Source organism: Narcine bancroftii, chromosome 5 (genome assembly GCF_036971445.1).
Source record: "Narcine bancroftii isolate sNarBan1 chromosome 5, sNarBan1.hap1, whole genome shotgun sequence".
Lineage (NCBI taxonomy): Eukaryota > Metazoa > Chordata > Chondrichthyes > Torpediniformes > Narcinidae > Narcine > Narcine bancroftii.
This window is the reverse complement of record NC_091473.1, coordinates 219,498,291-219,523,194: the sequence shown is the minus strand read 5'-3', so window position 1 is coordinate 219,523,194 and position 24,904 is coordinate 219,498,291. Positions and strand designations below refer to the sequence as shown.

Genomic DNA, 24,904 nt, shown 5'->3' with positions numbered 1-24,904 from the left:
TTCTTCAAAGGAGGTTGCTGCCCGCCAAACTGTGAGGCGCCAAGATGCACGGTTTGAGGCGTTATCAGCCCACTGGCGGTGGTCAATGTGGCAGGCACCAAGAGATTTCTTTAGGCAGTCCTTGTACCTTTTCTTTGGTGCACCTCTGTCACGGTGGCCAGTGGAGAGCTCGCCATATAACACGATCTTGGGAAGGCGATGGTCCTCCATTCTGGAGACGTGACCCATCCAGCGCAGCTGGATCTTCAGCAGCGTGGACTCGATGCTGTCGACCTCTGCCATCTCGAGTACTTCGACGTTAGGGATGTAAGCGCTCCAATGGATGTTGAGGATGGAGCGGAGACAACGCTGGTGGAAGCGTTCTAGGAGCCGTAGGTGGTGCCGGTAGAGGACCCATGATTCGGAGCTGAACTCCTGTGGGTATGACAACGGCTCTGTATACGCTTATCTTTGTGAGGTTTTTCAGTTGGTTGTTTTTCCAGACTCTTTTGTGTAGTCTTCCAAAGGCGAATATACTCCAGGATGAAATCGCATGTTGTTGAAGTAGTCGTTCTGGTATCTCAAATTTTCACAGTTTATAAGGGTTTAGAAAGATATAATGCTGAATGAAATAAATTGTGACATCAAGTAACACTCAGCCCTGGAACAACATGCTTTTCATCGTTTAGAGCTCAGCTTTCATCAAATCATCCCCTCAGCACTGGGCAGCAAGCTCCATTACCTGGGCCTCTGCACCTCCATCTACGACTGGACCCTCAACTTCCCCTTTGAAAGACTAGTCAGTGCAAATTGATAACAATTCCTCCTCCTCACTAACAATCAACACAGGCACACCTCAAGGATGTGTGCTTAGCCCATTGCAGGAGGAGGAAAGATTAAAACAAGAGGACATGAGTTAAGAATTAAGGGGCAGAGGTTTAGAGGTAACATGAGGGGGAACTTCTTTACTCAGAGAGTGGTAGCCGTGTGGAATGAGCTTCCGGGAGAAATAGTGGCGGCGGAGTCAATTGTATTATTTAAGAAAAGGTTGGATAGGTATATGGATGAGAAGAAGATGGAGGGTTATGGGCATTGTGCAGGGAGGTGGGACTAGAAAGGGGTGTTTGGTTCGGTGCGGACTAGAAGGGCCTAATGGCCTGTTTCCGTGCTGTAATTGTTATGTTAATTGTCTCTCACCAATGACTGTGTGGCCAGGCACAATTCAAATGCCATCTATAAATTTGCCGATTGTCGTCAGCAGAATCTCAGATGGCTATGAGAAAACATACAGGAGGGACTAGATCAGCTTGTTGATGGTGTCACAACAACCTTGCAGTCAACGTTAGCAAAACTAAAGAAATGATTGTGGATTTCAGGAAGCGGAAATCAGGAGAAACAAACCAGTCCTCATCGAGGGATCAGCAGTGGAAAGGGTAAAGAACTTCAAATTCCTCGGTGTCAACATCTCTGAAGCCTTCATATCAATATAGTTAGCTGCTATATTTCATTATGAGTTTGAGATTTGGTAAGGGTCAACAAAGACTCTTGCAAATTTCTACAGGTGTACTAACTGGATGCATGGAAATGTCAATGCGCAGGATAGAAAGAGGCGAGAGTTATGAACTCGGCCAGCACCATCATGGACATTACACTTCACTTCATTCAGGACATCTACAAGAGACGGTGTGTTAAGAAAGCAGACTCCTATCACCAAGTATCCAGGCCATGCCCTCTTCACACTGCTACCATCAGGAAGGAGGTGCACCAGCCTGAGGACGATCATCCAGTAGAACAGAAGCAGCTTCTTCCCCTCCGCCAACAAATTTCTGAATGGACAATGAACTGGACACTACCTCCCTTTCACTCTTATTTTACACTATTTTTTTAATGTAATTTTTGTACCTGTAATGTTGCCACAAAACAACAAATTGTGACACGTGTTCATGACAATAAATTCTGATTCAATTCGAAGGTATCAAAAGATAAAGTGCCTAACAAAGTAGCTTCTGTACAGTCCATTTCAGTCAAAGTGAAAAAAACTTGTGGTTGAAAACTGTCCTTATATTGCAATGGAAGTTTTATATATGCAAATGTGGTGGCATGCCACTGGGCAGGCGAACTGGGCCTGCTTGTAATCCACAGGGCAGGGTAGCCGGCCAAAATGGCACTATCGGGGGGTTTCCCCTTCTTCTCAGCACCGGGATCAGAAGCCCGCGCTGGGGGACCACGTGACGCCTGAGTAATGTCAGCGCCCCCCAGTGCAGTTCTCAGCCAGGTCCGGGCTGGGAGTACGTCCAGCCCAGTAGCCAGCAATAAACCAGTTTTTATGCTCACTGAGCTCAACCTGCCGGGTTGTGTGTTCTTTCAGTAGCAGTGTAGCTGCCGCTACAATTGGTGACCCCGACTGATTCAAACGTCTTTGAACCCAACATTAGTGAACCTGGGATAAGTGCTATAGCCGTCAAGCTGCCTGACTTCTGGGTTCAGGAGCCAGAGACATGGATCGGCCACCCGGAGTGTCAGTTTCACCTCCGCCAGATTTCGTCCAACCCGATCAAATTCTACCATGTGGTCGCCACCTTGGACCAGGCCACCGCCAAACATGTGCTGCACCTTGTTCAGCACCCGCCCGCCAAAGACAAATATGGGACCATCATGCGAGTGCTCACCGGATCCCTTGGACTATCCAGGCATCAGCATGCCGCTCAGATGCTGCACCTCGACGCCTTGAGGGACAGGTCCCTGGTGGAGCTGATGGATGAGATGCTCGCGTTCATTGGTGATCACACCAACTGCCCACTCTGAGCGAATTTTCCTCGACCATCTGCTCGACGACATCCGGCAGTTACTGGCCTAAGAGAGCTTTACTGACCCAAGGAAGGTTGCTCAGAAGGCCAAAGTGCTGTGGCTCGAGCGATTCCCGGAGTGCTCAGAGGTCCAGCAGATCACGAGGCGTGGGCATGACCACACCAAGCCTGCCCCTAGCACTGCAGTAGAACACCTAACCCCTGCAGGGGCAACCAAGAGCATAACCAGGGGCACGTCATCTGCTCCGGGCCTCTCCTTCTACCACCAGCGCTGGGGAGTCAAGGTTCGGAAGTGTCGTCAGCTCTGCTCGTTCCAGGGAAACGACCAGGCCGGCTGCTGTTAATGGCTGGCCAAGGACACAGTCTCCTCTACCTGCAGGACTCAGTCAGTGGCCAGCGCTTCCTCGTCGAAACAGGCCCAGATCAGCGTCATCCCGGCCACGGCCATCGAGTCCAGGAACCGACCTCAAGGACCTCCCCTCCATGCGGCCAATCCAACAGAGATCCGGATGTATGGGAACAAGACAGTCCACTTCCAGATCGGCTGGCGAAAGTTCTCATGGAGGTTCACCGTCTCGTCCTTTCCAACCGCAATCCTGGGTGCCGACTTCCTCCTCGCCCACGGCCTCCTGGTGGACATTCGAGGTGGATCCTGGTAGACACTCGGTCTTTCCAGGCCGTTCGCCTCAACGCCTCCTGCAGAGAGCAGCCGCAGATGGCCACGATCTGCACGCCCAGAGATGAGTTCCAGCGAATCCTGGACAAGTTCCTTGCCTTCCTCAGGCCACAGTTCTCCGCTGCCTCACCGCGCCACAGGGTGTTCCACCACATCCCCACCCAGGGTCCACTGGTTCATGCCAAGGCACACCGGCTCCCGCCCGACGAGCTCCAGGTGGCAAAGGAAAAGTGTTCGCATCTGCTGGAGCTGGGGATCATTCGGCGCTCCGACAGTCCTTGGGCCTCACCGCTCCACCTGGTCCCGAAAGCCTCTGGCGGCTGGCGTCCCTGCGGAGACTATCGACGGCTCAACGAGGCGACAGTTCCTGACCGTTACCCCATCCCTCACATCCAGGATTTTATGGCCAACCTACATGGTGCAAGGGTTTTCTCTAAGGTTGACCTGTGCGCGAGTATCACCAAATCCTGGTGCACCCTGAGGACATACCCAAGACGGCCATCATCACCCCCTTCGGCTTTGTTTGAATTCCTTTGCATGCCATTCGGGCTCAAGAACGCCTCATGGACTCAGTGGGCAGGGACCTGGATTTCGTCTTCATTTACTTGGACGACATCCTCGTTGCCAGAAGGAATCGGGCGCAACACAAGGCCCACCTGTGCGCCCTCTTCTCCCAGGTGGCCGACTTCGGCCTCACCATCAACTCAGCCAAGTGCCAGTTCAGGAAAGAGTCCATGCAGTTCCTGGGCTATACCATCACGGCCAAAGGAGCCATGCCCGCTGATACAAAGGTCGCTGCTATCAAGGAGTTCCCCCGCCCGGACAACCTCAAGGGGCTGCAGGAGTTCGTGGGTATGGTCAACTTCTATAACTGATTCAACCCAGGAGCCGCACACATCATGCAGCTGCTATTCACCTTCATCACAGCCAAGCACAAAATGCTCGCCTAGACCCCAGAGGCCTGCAGTGCATTTAAGGCCACCAAGGACGCCCTCGCGAAGGCTACCATGCTCGCCCACCGACCTGCATATGGCGCTCTCCATCAGTGCCTCTGCCACAGCTGTCGGCGCCGTCCTGGAACAGCAGGTGAATGGACAATGGAAGCCGCTGGCATTCTTCAGCCTGCTTCTCCGCCCACCAGAGCGCCTTCGACTGCAAGTTACTGGGCATGTACCTGATGGTGTGAGATTTCCGCTATTTCTTCGAGGGGAGGAGAACTTTACCATCTTCACTGACCATAAATCCCTCATTCAGGTGCTCACGATGGCAAAGGATCCCTGGTCAGCCCGTCAGCAGCGTCACCTCTCCTTCGTGTTGGAGTTTACCACCAACATTCGGTATAAGGCACGAAAGACAACGTGGTCGCCGATCCACTCTCACGACCGGCCATCTGCGCGCTGACACCCGGCCTGAACTTAGACCAGCTTGCCCGGGACCAGAAGTCCGACGAGAAGCGAGCCTTTAGGACTGCCATTACGGGCCTGCGGTTCCGAGACCTCCTGACTCCTATTGTCGAAGGCACCGTCCTGTGTGATGTCCCCATGGGCACCCCGCGACCAGTGGTTCCCCAGCAGTGGTGCACCTGGTGCATCCTCAGGGTGCACCAGGTTTTCCATCACATCCACGACCTTTCACATCCGTCCCAGGTCCACAGTCCAGATGGTGGCAGAACGGTTATATGGCATGGGCTGCGGAAGCAGATCGCGGGCTGGGCCAGAACATGCACCCATTACCAGACGTCCAAGGTGCACAGGCACACCAGGGCGCCTGTAGAGGAGGTCGAGCACGTCTGGGAACGATTCAGCCACATTCACGTGGACATAGTCGGGCCCTTACCAGTTTCCCGGGGAAACCGTTACCCGTTCATGGTGGTTGACTGTACCACGTTGGCCCGAGGCAATCCTGATGCTGGACACCTCCACAGACTCCTGCTCCCGAGCACTGTTGCACGGTTGGGTCACCCAGTTCAGCGTTCCGAATCACCTCACCAGCGATTGGGGCACCCAGTTCACCTCTGCACTCTGGGCACAGTTAGTTAAGAGGTTGGGAATAAAGTTACATCGCACCACGGCCTATCACCCACAGGCCAATGGGTTGGTCGAGCATCTGCACTGCCACCTTAAGTCAGCACTTATGGCTCGACTCACCGGTCCCGACTGGGTGGACGAACTGCCTTGGGTGCTCCTGGGCATCTGATTCATGCCCAAGGAGGATCTGCAGGCGTCATCAGCCAAGCTGGTCTACAGCGCACCGCTGTGAGTTCATCAACGTGCCTCACAATCCCCAGCGGTCGCCGCATGAGCTACTTCCCCACCTCCAGGCCCACTTGGACTCCTTCGCACCCCCTCCGCCGCCTGGACACGGCACACGTCCATCTTACGTCCCCAGCGAGCTGCATTCCGCAGAGTAAGTTTTTATTCGGCAGGGCCCGCCCGCGGCACCTCTGCAGAGACCTTATGAGGTGCCATACAGGCTTGTCCAGCGTTCAAGGTCTACATTCACGTTGGACATCGGCGGCAGACGAGAGCTGTTTACTGTGGACAGGCTGAAGCCAGCTCACCTCGACCCCACCAAACCAGTGATTGTGGCCCAGCCCAAGAAGCAAGGCCACCCAGCTAGGCAGGCGAACTGGCCCCACTTGTAATCCACTCGGCAGGGCAGCCGGCCAAAAGCACCGTCGAGGGTTTCCCCTTCTTCTCAGCACCGGGCTCTGAAGCCCGCGCTGGGGGACAACGTGACACCCGAGTGATGTTGGCGCCCCCCCCCCCCCCCCCCAGCACAGTTCTCAGCCAGGTCCAGGCTGGGAGTACAAGTCCAGCCCGGCAGCCAGCAATAAACCAGTTTTTCTGCTCACTGAGCTCAACCCGTCTGGTTGTGTGTTCTTTCAGTCTCAGTAACTGCCGCTACACAAAGTTAATTCAAGCTATGGGTTTCAATTAAGATACAAAATAGAACATTGGCGTCGCGAGCTGAATTAAGAAATTATACTTTTCAATAAATTATACCATTAATGAGCAGCTTGACATCCTGAGTTCCCTTAGTATTTAAAAAACATAATCACAACTTTTGACAAACTCCAACATGGCATCCACAACCCTCTGAAATGGAGAGAATTACAATTCTCTGCTTGAAGAAATGTCTCATTTCACTGACAAATGATATTTGTCACGTTTGATTCAATCCTACTGCTTACCCTGGGACTAATGCCCCTGAAACCATTCTGATTTGCACATCTCTAATCCAATTGTAGGCAACCTTTTCTAACATGACACATCTTCACATCACAGGAATCACTTTGTGGAAATCCAGTTCACTGACTCGTTTGGACATGGAGATCAGAAAATTCTCTCAGTACTCCAAGTGAGCTCTGACCATAGCCCTGAACAAGGTCAGTGAGCTTGTCATTTTACCTTAGTCTAACTCTTTCCCAATAAAGACCTTCATGTCATCTGCCTTCCAAATTATGTGGTGCATTTATTTCTGCATTTTTCTTTTTAAAAATGTAGCTTAACACATCCAGTGATTATCTTCTCCTGCTTAAATTTGTTCGATACAATTCTCCCATTCTTAAAATCATAGCAATTTAATCATATTCATGTCTAAACACATCAAACCCACGGATTCCAATACTTTACTTGTTTTTATTTTGCCAGCTGTTCTGGTTAACGGGTCCGTGATACCCCATTTTCTAATCATCTTCTAATCTTAAACATCGTAACATTTGATCAAACAAAGAAGAGCAGGAGGAACTCGACAAGTCGAACAGCATCCATGGAGAGAAATGAACAGCCAATGTTTTCTCTTTGGGACTGAGGTGGGAAGGTGAGGGGGTAAATAGAAAACAAAGTGGAGAATGGATGATAAGCAATGGAAAGGAAGGGGGTCAAGAGTAATAGGATACATGACCAACGAAAATGGGAAAGGTGGAATGAGGAGATCAGTATGTGAGGAGAAGGGGGAAACAGGGATTACACTGTTACGAAATTCACGCTGTTGGGTTCAGGCTATCCAAGCGGAATATGATGCCGCTCTTCAAGTTTACATTTGAAGGTAAGCAAATTTAAATTCTTTGCAGTGACTATCTTGGATGATCTCACCTGGACCTAACACACAAATGGCATTGCGAAGAAAGCACGTCAAGAGTTTGCTGAGATTTGGTATGACATCGGAAACCCTGCCAAATTTCTACAGATGTGTGGTGGAAAGTATGCTGACCAGCTGCAATGAATGAGGTCAAAGGAAAACTGACCGGTCTGGTCTGGGGCCACCAATTCCCCTGCCAAAGGTAGTGGATACATTCCAGGGTATCACGTTAAATCCTCCCACCATTAAGAACATCTAAAGGGAACACTGCCGTCAGAGAGCAGAAGCAATCATCGAGGATGCACACCACCCACCGCACACTCTGTTTTTGCTAATTCCATCAGGAAAGGGGTATCGGGGCCACAAGGCTCACATCACCAGTTTCAAGAACAGCTACTACTCAACAACAAACTCAATCAGGGATTTATTTAAGGACTCTTACTTTTGCAGTATGTCTCTGCATTGCAGTTTGTTTTGTTTACATGCATACATTGAATTGGGTTTTTTTTGCACTACCAATAAGTGGTAAATTCTGCCTCACCCGCAGGAAAAAAAGAATCTCAGGCTTGTATGTGACTTCATGTATACACTGATAATAAATTTGAAAAAAAAAAATCTGCCTCATTCTGGCAATGAATGAGGTCAAAGGAAAACTGGTCTGTGTGGGAATGGTGAAAGGTATCAAAATTGCTGTAAATCAGGAGCTTAAGCCAGCCCGTGTGGGCTTATTTACGTGGAGGAAGTTGCAGCAAGATCACCAAATGAAGTAGATTATAGGTTGGAGAAGCAGAATAGAGAAGTCTGGAAAATGTGCTTATGGTTCTGGATGGGGGCGAGTGGGTTGAAGAAGGGACAAGTCTCACATTGGCCTTTCCCTCCCCCTCCCCCAAAAAACCATTTGGAACCATTGCAGAACTTGGGAAGTTTAACATCCATAAACCACCTTGGAATATTACAGTTATGTCAAAGGAGCAAAGTAAACATTGTTGATTTAAAACTCAATGTTTGCAGCTTACCCCCAAATGGCTCGAACAGCTGAGATTCGCACTGATGGTGGCTGGGTCTCATGCAAACCGCTCACAGTTGCTTGTAGAAACTGCTGGATCAGCTCAGGGCTCATAAGTGTAGTGAATCGGCTGGCAGCCCAGAGCGCACGACCAAGTAGGAATGGAGATACTGGAGAGGTAGAGAGTTGGGGGGGGGGGGGCGGGGGGAGTGGTGAAGAGAAGCACAGAGGGAGAGAGCGATAGAGAGCATGTTAGATAGAGGTTCTTCCTTTCTTTCACCCTGAATATTAAATGCACTCCACAAAATCAAAGTAGCAGTAGAATTCAAAGAATTAAGCTCCTGTACTCATTCCCATCAAAAAACTGAGGGAGGCAAGTGTTAAACAGATTCTCCTTCAAACACAGCCACAGTTTTGTTGACTTCTACAAGGAAATCAAATCTACACTCTCGTATCATGGACTCCCACAGCAAGGGCATCCTCATGTTAAATGAAGAGAAAAGCTTGCTGTGCTCTCCAACCGTGGACTCTCATTTTAGTTAGTCAGAGAGCCCATTTCCTCTCGTATTCCCAGTCTCCCCCACAGCCTCACAACACTACTATATAAAAATCGCCAAGGCACTTGTGGAGCTGGCAGAACATAGTAATATAATTTCTTCACTGTCCATTCAAATATTCAAGAAGTTAGATATGTGAAAAGTAAAGTGAATGATGAACTAGAAAAGATAATCACAGTTTAAATGTTAAAGAGAATGCATACAAATGTAAATTAGTAATACAATGCTACCCCTGGAGTGTTTTTAGCTGAACATTTTCTTTCTCACACTATACACTGTACTTTGCACTACCTATTGTATTTAAGAATAGGTTGACTTGCCTGGGTAGAACGCAAATTATTTTTCAAATGTATCCCAGTCCATGTGACAATAAATTCAATTCAACTACATAAAGATGGGTGGCAGATCAGAAGGTTGAACAGAATATTAAACAGCAAAAATTACTAAAGATTAACAGTGAAGATTAGAGTATGAGCTACAGCAAGCCTGGGAAGTACTCTAAGACCTGTCAATGGGCCAAATGGCCTCCCTTCTATGCTGAAACATAAAAAGGAGGTAACTTCTTGGCATCTTGCCTCTCATTCTCTATTGGAATCTGATTTGTATCTATTAACCACCTATTCTTTTGCCCCAGTGAATATGAGTGAAGCTTTCTTAATCACAATGGAAACTCCCCTTATTCAGGGTTTCAATCCTGTGAAACCCAATAAACTGGCTTTGAAGTCGCCGCAGCAGATGCTTCAAGTTCAGAGACCAAAGCTGCAAGCAGTATTCCACATGTGGCTTTGTTGAAGTTCTGCACAACCTCAGCTTGTTGCTCACGTTGACACACCAACATTCCTACAATGGTAATACAGACCAATATATCACTCACCTTCCTAAGTGTTTGCTGAAAGTTTACTCTCCATCTCTCCTTTACCAACACAAGCAGATTCCTCTTCGCACATATGCTTATAAATTTCTCACCATTCAAAAATATCCTACTTCCTGACAAAGCATACAACTTCAGACTCTCACCCTTTTCCCTATTTGCTTAACTCTGCAAGATAAATCAAAGGGTAAACATTCCTCCACATTGTCTATTAAATACCATCAGTATCATCTGGTTAGATGCAATGCAAAGCAAGAATCTCTCTGCATAGTTTATTAGACTTCCAAAAGCAGAATCAAAAAAAGGTTTCCTACTGAGAACAATTCCATCTAGTTTATTGTAAACTAACATACAGAACTATTAGAAAGAGAATAAAGCTTCTGCTAACCTTAATCACAACTAAGCAACAGAGCCACCAGATTAGCAGGTCAGACAGTATCCATAGGAAGTAAAGGGTGACCAATATTTTGGGCTTGGGGCCCAGACCTAAAACTTTGGTTATCCTTTACAGGTGCTTCTCAACTTACGATGGGATTGAGTTCCAGCAAATCCATCGTAAGTCGAAAAATCACAAGTCAATAAAGAATACCACACATATCATTTTTTCTAATTAAATTTTGAATACCTTTATTTCACGTTGAAAAAATATCAGCTGAAAGCTTGCTGGGCATGAAGAATGTTTGAAGCGCTGAACTAAAATTAATTGCTGGATGGTGAAGATGGTGGGGTAGCGTACTGCATATCACAAGCACAGGAACAGATCAGAGTTTGAAATTGAAAGTATAGATTCAAACCATCGTAACTTTGAAAAATTGTAAGGGGGACCATCGTAAGTAGGGGGAACATGTACTTCCTATGCTGCCTGACCTGCTTTTGTCCATTGCACTCAATACCAGCATCCGCAGACATTCTTGTTTAACTCCTCAGTACCTTAGGTTAAACACTCAGTTATTAATGGAACAGCAAGTGAGATCCAGTAAGGTCTCAATGCAGAAAGCATTTTCCTTTTCAATCCTGCATCAAATACATAAGTGCCACTTGTGTGAGTGGATTGTCAGGCCACACTCTACTAATTTTCAGATGAAACTCTCCATGGTGGATGCACGCATTAGGGAAAGAGGAATACTTCCATACTTTTCCATTCAACTCTTTTATGGACAATGCAACACGGGTTATAGAAATTATTTTAACTTGCCAAAATGCATCACTTTGCATTTGTCCGAGTTAAATTCCATCTGCACTTTCCCAGTTGATCTAGATCCTGTGGTAATCTCAGACTATCTTCTCTTTCTAAAATATTTTTATTAATATTTTACTGTTTAAACAGTACAATTATACAATGTGCTACAATTTTCTTTAACAAATATTCTGATAATAAGGAAATCCAGAGGACAATCATAACAATGAAGTAAAATTTAACAACAAAAAAAAACCCAAAAGAAAAAAAATTTCAAAATCCCTTCCTCTCAGCAAGGTTGAAAGTTGACATGTATGAACCAAGGCACACCAACATGAAGAGGGACAACACAGGGCCAAAATTCCAGAACAAGGCTAATTCTTGAGATGATGATAATATTCCATAAATGGGCCCCATGTCTTTTGGAAATTAATATTTGAATCCTTGATAGCAGATCTAATTTTTTCAAGAGTTAAACAAGCCACAATATCTCTTAGCCACTGTGCATGTGTAGGCCCTGCCTACATAAATCCTTTTGGTCACCTCAATCAAATTTGTGACATATTATTTCAGATGCACAAAGCCATGCTGACCATCTCTAGTCAGCTCCTGCCTTTCCAAAATGCAAAATAAATCCTGTCAAGTCCCTCAATCTCCTCCAGCAACTTTACCACCACTGACTTTAGGCTCACTAGCCTGAAGTTCCCTGCCTGCCCTCTTAAAGAAAGACCCATTAGCTATCCTCTAGTCTTCCAATATCTCACCTGTAGTTAATGAAAAGAAATCTCTCTCAGAGACCCACAAATTTCCTCCCACTCTCTCCACAATGTCCTAGGATACACGTAGTCAGATCCCAGGAATTTATTCAACTTTACATGCTTCAGGATCTTCCTTCACAATGTCAACAGGCTTCAGGATATCATGGTTCTCTTGCTCAATTCACTAGTTCCGACATCCTTCTGTCCTTTACTCTATCTATCAGGCACACTGCAGTTGGTAGGTAACAATATTTCCATATTATCAACTAAACACCTTTCTAAATGAACCAGCTCTGCAGGTACTTTATGCTCTCGCTATAAAACCTCTTACTTCAAGCAGATACCTCCCTTGCTTTTAAGATAGGTTTGAACTTTAGTCTCCTCAGACTTCACACTGGCATTTAACTTAATTTCTCCAGTGAGATCCGATTTCTAAAGAGCAGTGCAGGAATTTTCAGATCTTAAGTCCACTTTGGATAACAAGCAATCTATCGTAGACTTCTTGGCTTATCACGTAGGTCTGTTAACCACTTGATCTGAACCCAGCAGCAAAATTTTCTGCAGTTCAGGATGAGATCATATGGCCAAAGCAACTGGGCAATGCCTGCACTAAAGTGAATAATGAATTGTTTTCTGGATGATCAGGCAACTGAAGTCTGATCCTACCTGAAAGGTTGAGGTCAGCTAGAACGACACTGGTGAGGAATCCATGCATGTCAAACTGTATACGTCCATTCTTCACGCTATCAGCAATGGCACTCTTCACAGAACCCAGTGCCAACATGCAAGCCTCATGAATTTTCCACCTGCCACAAGAAAAATCACAAAGTCGCTAAGAGGTGTGGGGGGGGGGGAGGAAGCACATGCCAGCAGAATGCACTCGCTGGGACCAGTCCAAGGCCAGTGCCTTCCTTCTGGCCATCCAGTGTCAACATCAGGGACAAATATCCCCATGGGCTTCAACAACTCCTAGCTAACCTTTGAAGATTTAGCCTGGAAAGATGACAAAGACAGATGCAACAAAATGAGGATTAGCAGTTGCCTGCTTTCCTTTATCCAGTAAAAGATAAATAAACAAACGCAAAAATAAAATCTTACTTGACGTAAAAATTAATTAAGAGTAGCAAGTTGAGGATAGAGTGCAGTTTATTTCGTCTAATGGTGGGTGAGCATTTTATTTATAATTATGATGTGATCACTCTTGTTTGCTTAAAGTGTAATTGGGATTTACAGAAAGCAGACTGGTTAGGAATTGATTCCTTAGCTGCCTCATCAGTGAAAATTACTGGAAAATGAATCAACATCAGCATATTCTGGGAGGCCAACGATTCCAGCATTCAGACCCTAGTTTCTCTCAGTAGGTTACATTGGGTAAGCCAAGTTAACTGCATACCTGAAAGAAGAGTCCTGAAACAGGCACTCTATTCCGAACTTCATCAAGGGAAGGTATTATCAGACAAACAGAGAAAAAGATTCAACCATGTGCTTAGAACTTCTATGAAATGCAATGTCCCAACTGGCTCCAGGGAATCTCAGGCCCATGAATTCTCAAAGCAGGGAAGGATCATGAACACAGAGAAATCCTCTGGAAAGTGTTTATCACCTCATCAGCCATCTGCCAACTTGCCACATCAGCCACATATTTGGAAGAGTTGCGAGTGTACATCAGAAGCCAGAAGATTGGAATGGCACCCATCATCACTGGACTCAGCCTACAGTCAATTTGATATACTCCTTATGAAAATGTAGCATGCCCAGCAAAAGCATCCTGACTGCAATGTGAAAAGCTGGTGCTGCAGGACGTCTAACAAAGCAGGGGAAAAAAAACGACATGCTGGAAATCTGATTTTAAAAAAACAAAAATGTGATAAGTACACAGATCAGTCAGCATCAGTCTTTTCTCCCTTTATTTATTTTGTCCCCATTCCCATCCACCCACCCCCCCCCCCCCCCCTCCTACACACAATTTGGTTTCATCCTACATCCATTTGGATTCTTCTGCTCTCTCTCTCTCTCTCTCTCTCTCTCTCTCTCCCCCCCCCCACAACTTTTGTTCCATCTGGTCTTTCTCCAGCGGTTGATGGGAGTAAGTCACAGAGATCATGTGAACTGTACAATAAAGTATTATTTAACAGCAATCCAGGCAGTGTCCTACTATTCGATTATAGTTGGCAACACTTTGAAGTAACAAGTGGATTCTGAAGTGTTGAAATGCCTAACAAGAAAGCTAAAAGTAGAGATGGGGTGCAGCAGGCCCAGAGGTCAAATCAGCAGATTAAAGCCTCAGCCTCACCTGATCCTGCCACCTCGGACAGCTCACTGTGAGACCACGAAGAACAGATAACTGACTTCGAGCGGCTACAGCTAGCAGTGTTGAATGAACTTTGTAGACATCATAGAGACCATTAAAATGGAGCTAAGAATACGTATTGGAGAAGAACTGGCTGCCCTTAAGTCAGGTTACTGACTAAAAAAAAAGCAATTCGTGGCCAAAAAAGTAGCCACAGACACCAAACTAAGAGAAATTAAAGATACTGTAGGGGAGATAGAACGTTCAATGTCAGTGTGTACTGATGTCACCTGCTCAATGTAAAATAAAATTAAAACTCTCACCACCGATATGATAAAGCTGGAAAACAGATGAGGAATTGGAAGTGACGTCCCAGAGAAATAACATCAGGATAAGGGCAGTTCCTGAAGGAACTAACACCATGAGTAAAAACACAGTATCAACTTTATTAAAAGGTGTTCGGACTGGATAAAGAGCCACTTATGGACTGAACATGCCGCACCCTACGTCTAATACCAGGACTGTAACGCCTTAATTGAGTGTAAGCACCAAGGTGGTTTCTCCCCCGCCACTCCCCCCAACATACACAACCAAATCTGCACACATTCTTACATACTTAATACACTCATCCCTGTATGAAGACCAAGCCATGTGGGCAACACTAAATCCAAGTGGTTCAAACATCCTTGCCCCTAAATGGCAAAGACTTGGAGACTGAGCTTAAGTAGAAAAGAAACTTAACTGTCCCTCCCACAAATTTTGAATTAGATTTACAGCACACTGCAAGGCACTTCGGTCAGCTCTAGGTTGTTCAGCACAATAAATTCGTGTATACTCCGATACCAGTGCGGAGGAGGGTCCACGGGTCATAGTGGTCAGACTTCACTATGACAATGATGCGTGCATGTCCTATGTTGTGCTAGAGAACACCGCGAGGTAAAACCTCCATTTATGGTCATAAAATGACCATTTCAGTTTTCCCTGGTCTTACTGCGAAGGTGGCCCAACCCTAGGCAGCATTTAACGACATCAGACAGGAACTGCATCTCCTGCAGGAGTTCCGATACAGATCAATCTACCCAGCCTGACTACGGATCACTTACGATGACGAAGTGAAGGAATTCCTCTCAGCTGAAAAAGCAAGAGAAAACATCAAGACGCTTAAAAACAATTGATTAAAGCATGAGTGCAAATGGGGTGCTGCCACTTGCTGGGCATTCATATTTTAATCTGCAGTTAACAAACTTGTTCAGGTTGTTAAGGCGGAATTCCATGACCTATATAATATGGCGTTAAATTTATATGCGAATTTATTGGGCTGAACGATGTAGAGCTGACCGAAGTGTCTTGCCTGTAAATTGCAGGAGAGACTGCATGTTTCTTTTCCACTTAAACTCATTCTTCAAGACCTTGACATTTTGGGGCAAGGATGTTTGGACCACATTGATGTAAATAGTTGTCCCCACAGCTTAGTCTTAATATGGGGATGAGTGTGGTAAGTATGTGGGTGTGTGTGCAGATTTGCTTGTATATGTTAGGTGGGGGAATCATCTTGGTGCTTACACTCAATTAGGGAGGAACAGCCCACAAAATCTAAATGTATAATCCAATGAATCCAAGCACTCCTGGTGGGTGTGGGGGGAGGAAGAGGTGCCTGTTAGTTTTCTCTGTTGGAATATCAGAAGAATGTGAAGCCCTTTCAAAAGATCAAAAGTTTTCTCCCACCTGAACCGGGTAAATGGAGATTGAGAAGAAAATATGGGAAAAGGATATTGAGAGAATTCATTCTACCACCTCCTGTGCTCGCTTGGGATTCATTCAGTTCAAGGTGCTACACAGGGTTCACTTTTCAAAATCTAGACAAATGCAACAGCTTTAATAGCTCCCCTTGCCAACCAAGTCACGTGTTTTATCAGTGCCCCCAAATACAAGGGTTCTGGAGTGGAGTCAACAGCACAATATCCAAAATATTCAAAGTCAATTTGCAACCTTGCCCGTTGACTGCAATATTTTGAATTTATGACAACTTCCTAAACTCCCTGCAGAAAAACTCAATAGTATTTATGTCCCTATTAACCAGATGTCTTTTTTTCTTTGGCTTGGCTTCGCGGACGAAGATTTATGGAGGGCTAATGTCCACGTCAGCTGCAGGCTCGTTTGTGGCTGACAAGTCCGATGCGGGACAGGCAGACACAGTTGCAAGGGAAAATTGGTTGGTTGGGGTTGGGTGTTGGGTTTTTCCTCCTTTGTCTTTTGTCAGTGAGGTGGGCTCTGCAGTCTTCTTCAAAGGAGGTTGCTGCCCGCCGAACTGTGAGGCGCCAAGATGCACGGTTTGAGGCGATATCAGCCCACTGGCAGTGGTCAATGTGGCAGGCACCAAGAGATTTCTTTAGGCAGTCCTTTGGTGCACCTCTGTCTCGGTGGCCAGTGGAGAGCTCGCCATATAACACGATCTTGGGAAGGAGATGGTCCTCCATTCTGGAGACGTGACCTACCCAGCGCAGTTGGATCTTCAGCAGCGTGGATTCGATGCTGTCGGCCTCTGCCATCTCGAGTACTTCGATGTTGGTGATGAAGTCGCTCCAATGAATGTTGAGGATGGAGCGGAGACAACACTGGTGGAAGCGTTCTAGGAGCCGTAGGTGATGTTGGTAGAGGACCCATGATTCGGAGCCGAACAGGAGTGTGGCTATGACAACGGCTCTGTGTATGCTAATCTTTGTGAGGTTTTTCAGTTGGTTGTTTTTCCAGACTCTTTTGTGTAGTCTTCCAAAGGCGCTATTTGCCTTGGCGAGTCTGTTGTCTATCTCATTGTCGTTCCTTGCATCCAATGAAATGGTGCAGCTGAGATAGGTAAACTGGTTGACCGTTTTGAGTTTTGTGTGCCCGATGGAGATGTGGGGGGGCTGGTAGTCATGGTGGGAAGCTGGGTGATGGAGGACCTCAGTTTTCTTCAGGCTGACTTCCAGGCCAAACATTTTGGCAGTTTCCGCAAAACAGGACGTCAAGCGCTGAAGAGATGGCTCTGAATGGGCAACTAAAGCGGCACCGTCTAATCTTGTTGCAAAGGAAGTCTGAGAAGGATCCTTCTATTACACATGGACTAAGGATATCAGTTTCTTTATTAAATTGGAGAAAATCAAATACACATTAAGAGGGTCTACTGGAAAATTTTTCCACAAATGGAAACCCTTTCTGCATTTTTTCTCTGAATTACAAGTGCTTACGGAGTAAAAGATTAACGGTGAGACTGTTGTGCCAGTACAATCGGTAATATACTGATAATACGGTCAGCAAAAGTCCCAAGGTGGTCAGGGGGGTGGGGTGTCCGGGTGTGCATCTGAGAGTGTATGTGAACATTTGTGTATGTGTGTGTATATATATATATATATGTTGGCTTTTAAAAAAAAATAGAAGCACAATGTCCATCTGTATTATGTGCTTGAAGTGGTTTTTGGATGCTCAATAAATTATTTTGAAAAAAATCTGCAGATGCTGTGATTGTAGAAAAAACACACAGAAATGCTAAAGGAACTCATGGGTCTTGAGCGTCCATAAGAGGTAAAGATATTTTACTGATGTTTCAGGTCTGAGCCCTTCCTCAAGGTATGAGCAAAAGAAAACAAACAGGCTTGAGGAAGGGCTCAGACCCAAAACATCAGTAATATATCTTTATCTCCTTTGGACACAGCAAGACTGGCCTAGTTCCTCCAGTATCTCTGTGATTGGACAAATTTCCAAAATTTCTATAGTTTGCTTTGGTCGATGTCAAGTGCCATTTGAGCCATAAAATGATATGTCCAACAGATTATCTTTCCTTTACATTCAAAACCATTATCATCCTCAAATTCCACACCCACATCCTGGAGGACTGCCATAATCCTCAAGTCAAACAGGCAGCACAACATTTTTACGGTTCCAGAGATCTGGGTTCAAATTTGCCACTGTTAGAAATTTGTACATTCTTCTGTTTGTGTAGGTTTCCTCCGGGTGCTTGTTTCCTCTCTTCTTCCAAATACCTATAGGTAAGTCAATCAGTTGGTCATGAGTGCATTTAGGCAGCGGGGCTGTATTTCTAAATTAAAATTTTTTAAAAATTAAATTAAATGACCAACAATCTAAAACCAAAGAGGTCAGAGGATGGATGTGGTCCAGATCCAAAGATGCTCAGGCAAGTTAACAACATTCAGTACAAAACAGGCTGCTTGCAGAGTATCCCATCCTTCTCCTTAATATTTACAAATGGCAGAATGTGATCAACAATGCACCACATTGATGGGATTGCAACTGTTAAAAGTAATTTATCAACTACTCAGAAAATGGAGTGGAATTTCAAATGCATCCTTGCCAATGACATAAAGAAAGGTGACACCATTAGCGACATGACTGCATAAATTTGTCAAAAGCAATTGCCAAATGAATGACAAAAGTGTGGCAATTGAATTTAAATTCCATTTTAGACCTAAAAATACTTTCTAAATCCAGAAGTTAAGGCAAAAGACAAAATATTAAAATAAAATGGACATGCATAAAATAATCCAGAAGATTAATGAAATACAAGCTCATCATACATACTTTGCAACAATATAATTTTCATCCACGCAAAAGAACCTATCATTAAAAATAAAGCACCAACGAGAGAGTAGCATTTGAAGTGTTAGCTGAGACTTGTAACAACACAAAAGGAAAGCCAATTGTGTAATCCCATCAGTTCTATTTCCCCATAGCCCTATAACTTATTTCTCCCACACGTCTATTGGAATACCTGGCTGAGTATTAAAAATATGTGCTGGGACTTCCGGTTGGCTCCTACCTATGTTTACTTCTACCTATTTGGATCTTTATTTGAAAACCAAAGTGCTTCATGTTTGATGCTTTTCCTTTCCTTTATTCTCACGCTTTCTTTAAAATGGCCACAAGAAGTGGTAAATCTGGGAAGAAAGAATAAGTGTGAGCTAATCTAACTCTGGAGGCTATTTCTGATCTACTGGAACAGCACAGACAGTTGTCATCTGATGAATTTAAAGCTATTTTAAATCTGATTGGTGCTAAACCTGAAGAAGTCTGGTGTTTAACCTAGAAATATGATGAACGTTTATCATCTTTTGAACTTATTCTGAGCAATTTGACCAAGCGTGTCGACGAATTAGAAAAACGTGCTCCAAACTAAGTGACAGTAATTTGAAGCTAACAATGAAAATAGTTGACCTAGAAGGCAAATGACAAAATCTATGTTTTCTGGGCTTGGCTGAAGTTACTGAAAGTGGGCAACTTAAAAATTCTTTTTCGACTTTCTCTGCCAGAGATTGGTAAAGCACATTACTCGCTAATGCCCAAGCTGGCTCAAGGGCAGAGACAACATATGGTTATTATACGGTTACATTGACATTAATCTAAGGATTTTTTGATTCATGAAACTTGTCAAAGAGAGAAACCTGAATATCGTGGCTAGCAGATCAGGAGTGTAGAAGATTACTATCCCGAAGTTTTGAAGGAGCGTGATGAATACAGAGATGTAATGTCAGAGTTCCAGAAGCGTGGCTCCAAACCCTCCCTGATATATCCTCCACACCCCTGTATTACACTTTTCATTGGTCAAAAGGCTCACAATTACATAGATGGTGTCCCCACTACAATACGTTCAGTGTGAATCTTGACTCAGTGATTTAAACTGATTAACTATTATCACTTTTAAGGTGTCTTGCTTTGGAAAAATTTTATGGGGCAAAAAATCCACTTTGGTTGAAGTTATACAAGTATTTTTCTTTGTATTAAAGCATCGAGCTATAATATTTCTAAGAGAAGAATACTGAAAATTATATATTTATTTTCTCAGTAAAAATGATCTAGACTATTACTTTATTAAATATTTAGAACTGTATGATAAATTCCAAATATTTTCATAATACGGCCGAAGTTTCAGCAAAATTATGTAGTGTTTAGAAGTAATGTCTATATAATTTACATTAACAAGAATGGAGCTAGAGATAAGAACTCCAACAGGAAGATTTGCTTTGGTTAAGAATGATTGTTTTGTTGATATTTTCAGCAGCTGTCTGGCTTTTGGGTTTGAGGGAAGGTGGGAGGAAGGAAGGTTATTTTCTTAAGTTTGTTATGGCTTTATAAGTGTTCATTTTTAGCTGCAAGGCTAACACTTGAGTTTGGATATTAGTTGTTAATCAACTTACAGTTTTAATTTAAAAATATAGATAATTATAATAATTTCCTTTGGTGGAATGTAAAAGGTTTGATCCATCTGATTAAAGGATGACTGTTTTTTTCACATATTAATTAACAAAGCCATAATTATATTTACAAGAAGCACACATTCGTGGTCGTGATAATTCTAGTCTTATGACAAAGTGGAGGGGGCAACATTTTCATTCCTCATTTCAGGCCAAAGCCAGAGGGGTGTCAATTCTTATTAATCAAAATATTCCTTTTGTCCATCATAGTGTTGTATTTAATTCAAATGGCCACTATATTATTGTTTTGGGGAAGGTGATGAGTCAACATATAGGAGGGAGATTGAAAACTTGGTTGAATGGTGCACCAAAAACAAATTTGCACTCAATGTCACAAAAACTAAGGTTGTTGATTACGAATGTTAAATTCAGGAAGGAAAAGTGCCAATGGTATACAATCCAGTGATCATTGGTGGATCAGAGGTGGAGAGGGTGAACAAATTTAAGTTCTTGCGAATCACTATCTCAGAAGGTCTTTCCTGGACCAAACACACTACACACTAATGGCACCATGAAGAAAACATGTCCTTAGGCGTTTGCAGAGGTTTGGTATGACACCAGAAACACCAGCAAATTTCTACAGCTGTGTGATGGAAAATGTGCTAATAGCTGCATCATAGTTTGGTATAGGGACAATACCCCTGAGTGTAAAGCTCTCCACACAGCCCAGGACAACCCAGGCAAAACCCTCCCCACTATCGAGAACATCTACAGGGAACACTGCCATTGGGGAGCAGCAGCAATCATCAAGGATCAACACCACCCAGCACATGCTCTGTCTCACTGCTGCCATCAGGAAAAAGGTATAGGTGCCACAAGACTCGTACCAGCAGGTTCAGGAACAGCTGCTACCTCTCCACCATCAGACTCCCCAACAACAAACTCAATCAGGGACTCATTTAAAGACTCTTACTTGTGTGTTCTATTGATTTTTTAAATTCTCTCGGTATTGCACAGTTTGTTTACATTTGTTATCTGTTCACAGTTCTTTATTTGTTTACATGTGTAGTGACTTCGATCAATAAAATAGTCGCTTGAGGCTAAGTGAGGCGTTTCCCTGAAATGCGTTTCTTGAATGAATCGGTGACAAAGCCCAATTAATTTTCTTAAACAATCTTTATTAACAAACACAAAAAGGGCTAATGTCTTTGGTAATGTTCAATAGCAAAAAAACTGTAGAAGAAAGTAATGTTCTAGCGAAATACCAATTAATCATAACATGTACATGTAACGTTCTAAACATCCATTATAACATCCGTGTAACAGTCAATAGAAATTATCATTGCCCAACTACCCTCGGATAGCCCCAACTGATGTTGTGGGCTCACGAACCTCCTTTTCAACATGCGCAAAACCCCCGCACATGCTCATTGAAGAATGCGCTGGCCCTGGCTCCAACCACTCCCTGCCACCAGGGCTGAGCCACCTGCGCATACTCCTTTCTACTCTGTAAATGGTGCTGGCCCTGGCGCATGCGGCCAACGGGAAGAGGCCTATGGACTCCGGGTCATCGCCAATACTCTCAGCCAAACAATAGGTAAGAAGTGAGCATTTGACTCTTACAACAAGCATACGCTGTGTAGATTTTTTTGCACTACCAATAAATGGTAATTTTGCCTCACCCATAGAAAAAAGAATCTCAGGATTGTATGTGATATCATGTATGTACTCTGACAATAAATTTGAAATCAGCTCCTCTTTGATTCTTTTGAGACATACACTCGTAATTTTATACAGCCAATTAAACTACTAACAGTACTGGGGAAGAAATCAGAGCACCTGGAAGAAACCTCGAAGCCACAGGAAAAATTTGCAAACTCCAAACAGACAATACCCAAGGTTTGGAATGAACATCGCTCCCTAAAGCTGTCAAGGAGCACCACCCCCTGATGCATCATGACACCTTAGTCGTTTTCAGAACCCAATGACCTAAATGCTACATAATAAGCCCACAACAGGCTCTTTTAGTTGAGAAGTGAAGAACATCATTGCTTAAATAAAGAGCTAGTTCTTTCAAAGCTGAAGTTGGAAACCCTGCACAGCTCAGGATAGGATAGCAATTTTATATTTTTACAATTAGATTTTAAACAACCATCAGTATTAATAGATACTTCAAAATTTAGTTCATTGAGTCAGATCTCAGTTCAGCCTCAATTAAGCACCTTTTCAGATCCAAATGGTCTTCTGACTTAAGGAACCACATCAGACCTCCGATTATCAAGATCTCCTTTATCTCAAATCTGACTGTTACAGGTTACTCTTACCAGTGAACATTCCCATCACGCTTGGCCTGCTCGGCCTCCTGCAGGTGTTTTGTTGCTGCTGCTGCTAAGGCGATGGCACTTTCATTCTGAAAGTCACTTGCAACAGCCTGGAATGGGAAAAAAGAGATTGCTATTAACTACTCCAAAAGGCATAGGTTTCCACCAATGTACTCGGTGCCAATACAAGCTATACAAAGGATCCTCAATATCATTGAATAGACAGGGGATAACTATAGTGAAGGAGCAGGGATCAACTGAGAAGGAGCTGGAGGTCAGACCATATCTCCTCTGTTCCAGTAGGGCCTATGGTGACCAACCAAGAGTGCAAAGACTGAATCTGGCCCTCAGCAACATACTACCCATACATCTATACCAAACACAATGGGAGGTGGTGCATATGCAGCTGGTTATTAGTTCAATGAACCACATTTTTTTTCTGGGAAGGGCCAGAATGACAATCTACAACCCTTCTTATGCAAATTCAAAACACTCAAGACTTCTGAGAAGACTTTGATGCCGTTATTCCAACAACATTCTAGTGTTAGATTCTTTACGGCTTCCAACATCCTGCAGTTTCACAGAAATCCTGTAGGGTATCTGGACACGATATATCCATTCCAAGGAATGCTCCGTTCTTTTTGCTACATTTCCTTAGGTGGTCCTCAGTTCTTAGGGTTGTCATTCTGGCCTTCCTATACAACAGTTGTGAATCACTTTACCATGGAAGACATCTCCAATTCAACCCTTCCACTTACTTTTATTATGGATCATATCATCCATTCATTTACAAGTACTCCTTGTCTTGTGAGCTATGGCGCTTGCTTCCATCTGCACATACGACCGAATTTTTAAAAAATATAAGAAAAAATATATAATTTACGTAGTTTATATTGTATTTGACAAATTATAACAGGGATACATGGCATGCTAGAGCCAAAATGTGTGTACTTACTTTGTTAGTCAGCGCCCTGGGATCCATAGGCGAGGTGCGGCCAGGAATCAAGAAGGCCGTGTCCAGGAATCAAGATGGCCGCACCCAGCCTATGGACCAAGAGACATCGACTAACAAAGTAAGTACGCACATTCTTGCTTTTACATGCCCTGTATCTCTGTCACAGTTTGTCAAATACAACATTTGATTAAAATGTTTGCTTTAAGACTTCAGTACTCCATGTGAGCAGGCAAAATTCTAACTTGCGTCCACTTCAAGATACGATTGATCCTTCAGTCCCAGGTCACAGGTCGGGGAGTACCTGTAATTGGATCTTTATTTCCAGCCACTAAAGCCCATTTAGTGTTCATATGGAATTAGACGAACAACTTTAACGACTATGAAAACTGCAGCCTCAGAATTTTTGAGTGTCAGTAGAGGTAAAAAATGTTATTGAGGCATTGGTCAGGTTACCCTCACGGTACAATTCTTAGGTTAAATCGAAGGATTCTTACAATGGAGCCTAAGTATTTCTGCAAGTGGGTTAATTCTAAAATGAATTCCTTAGTATTGCAAATGATTAGACACCTTCTCATCTGCTAACTGTCCTCCCATGGTTCTCTGCTCTATAGACTACATCAGATCATATTCCCTGGCCTTACCAGCAGGAGATCTTGAGCAGAAATTCGCACGGAATATGAAAAGGTGTCATCATCCTCATCCTCCACAAATTGATGTGGGTTCCCTGTCCAGACCTTAATCTGCAGAAAAAGAAACCAATGGACTCAGGGATAAGTTCAATATACATAAAACACAGAATTCTTTGCAAAAGGACTAAAACCAAACAACACAGCAAGCCCAGTTAAAATGTTACTCCAGCTACTCATGGCCCATAATGTAATCCAGGTCATACTGATCACTACCAAGGTTAAAGGTGAGAGGAGAAAGATTTAAAAATGACCTGAGGAACAATTCTTGAGCTGGATGTATGGAATAAGCTGTCAGAGGAAATTGTATTGGGGAGGTACTATATTATAACGTTGAAAAGATATTTAAACAGATATGTGAATTAGGAAGTTTGGAGGACTATGAGCCAAACAGAGACAAAAGGGATTATGTCAGTTAGAAAACGCAGCTGTTACAGCTGAGTTTGACTGAAGGGGATTGTTTCTCCATTCTCTGATACCACACATGAAACATAGTGCCACTTCAACAGAGTGCAAAAGTCAGGAAGTTGAGCATGGGAGTTAGTTACAGTGA

At 44.1% G+C, this 24,904-nt stretch overlaps 1 protein-coding gene across 2 annotated transcripts in view; it reads right to left on the bottom strand.

Moving 5' to 3' along the window:
• ipo9 (importin 9) overlaps positions 1-24,904 on the bottom strand; it is a 99,167-nt gene that overhangs the window by 23,691 nt on the left and 50,572 nt on the right. For both annotated transcript variants that reach the window (XM_069941296.1, XM_069941297.1), the window contains 4 exons: positions 24,307-24,405; positions 22,714-22,820; positions 12,581-12,720; positions 8,562-8,721 (listed from right to left, as the gene is read on the bottom strand). In XM_069941296.1, coding sequence (XP_069797397.1) covers positions 8,562-8,721; positions 12,581-12,720; positions 22,714-22,820; positions 24,307-24,405 — 506 coding nt within the window. The remainder of the gene's footprint in view (positions 1-8,561; positions 8,722-12,580; positions 12,721-22,713; positions 22,821-24,306; positions 24,406-24,904) is intronic.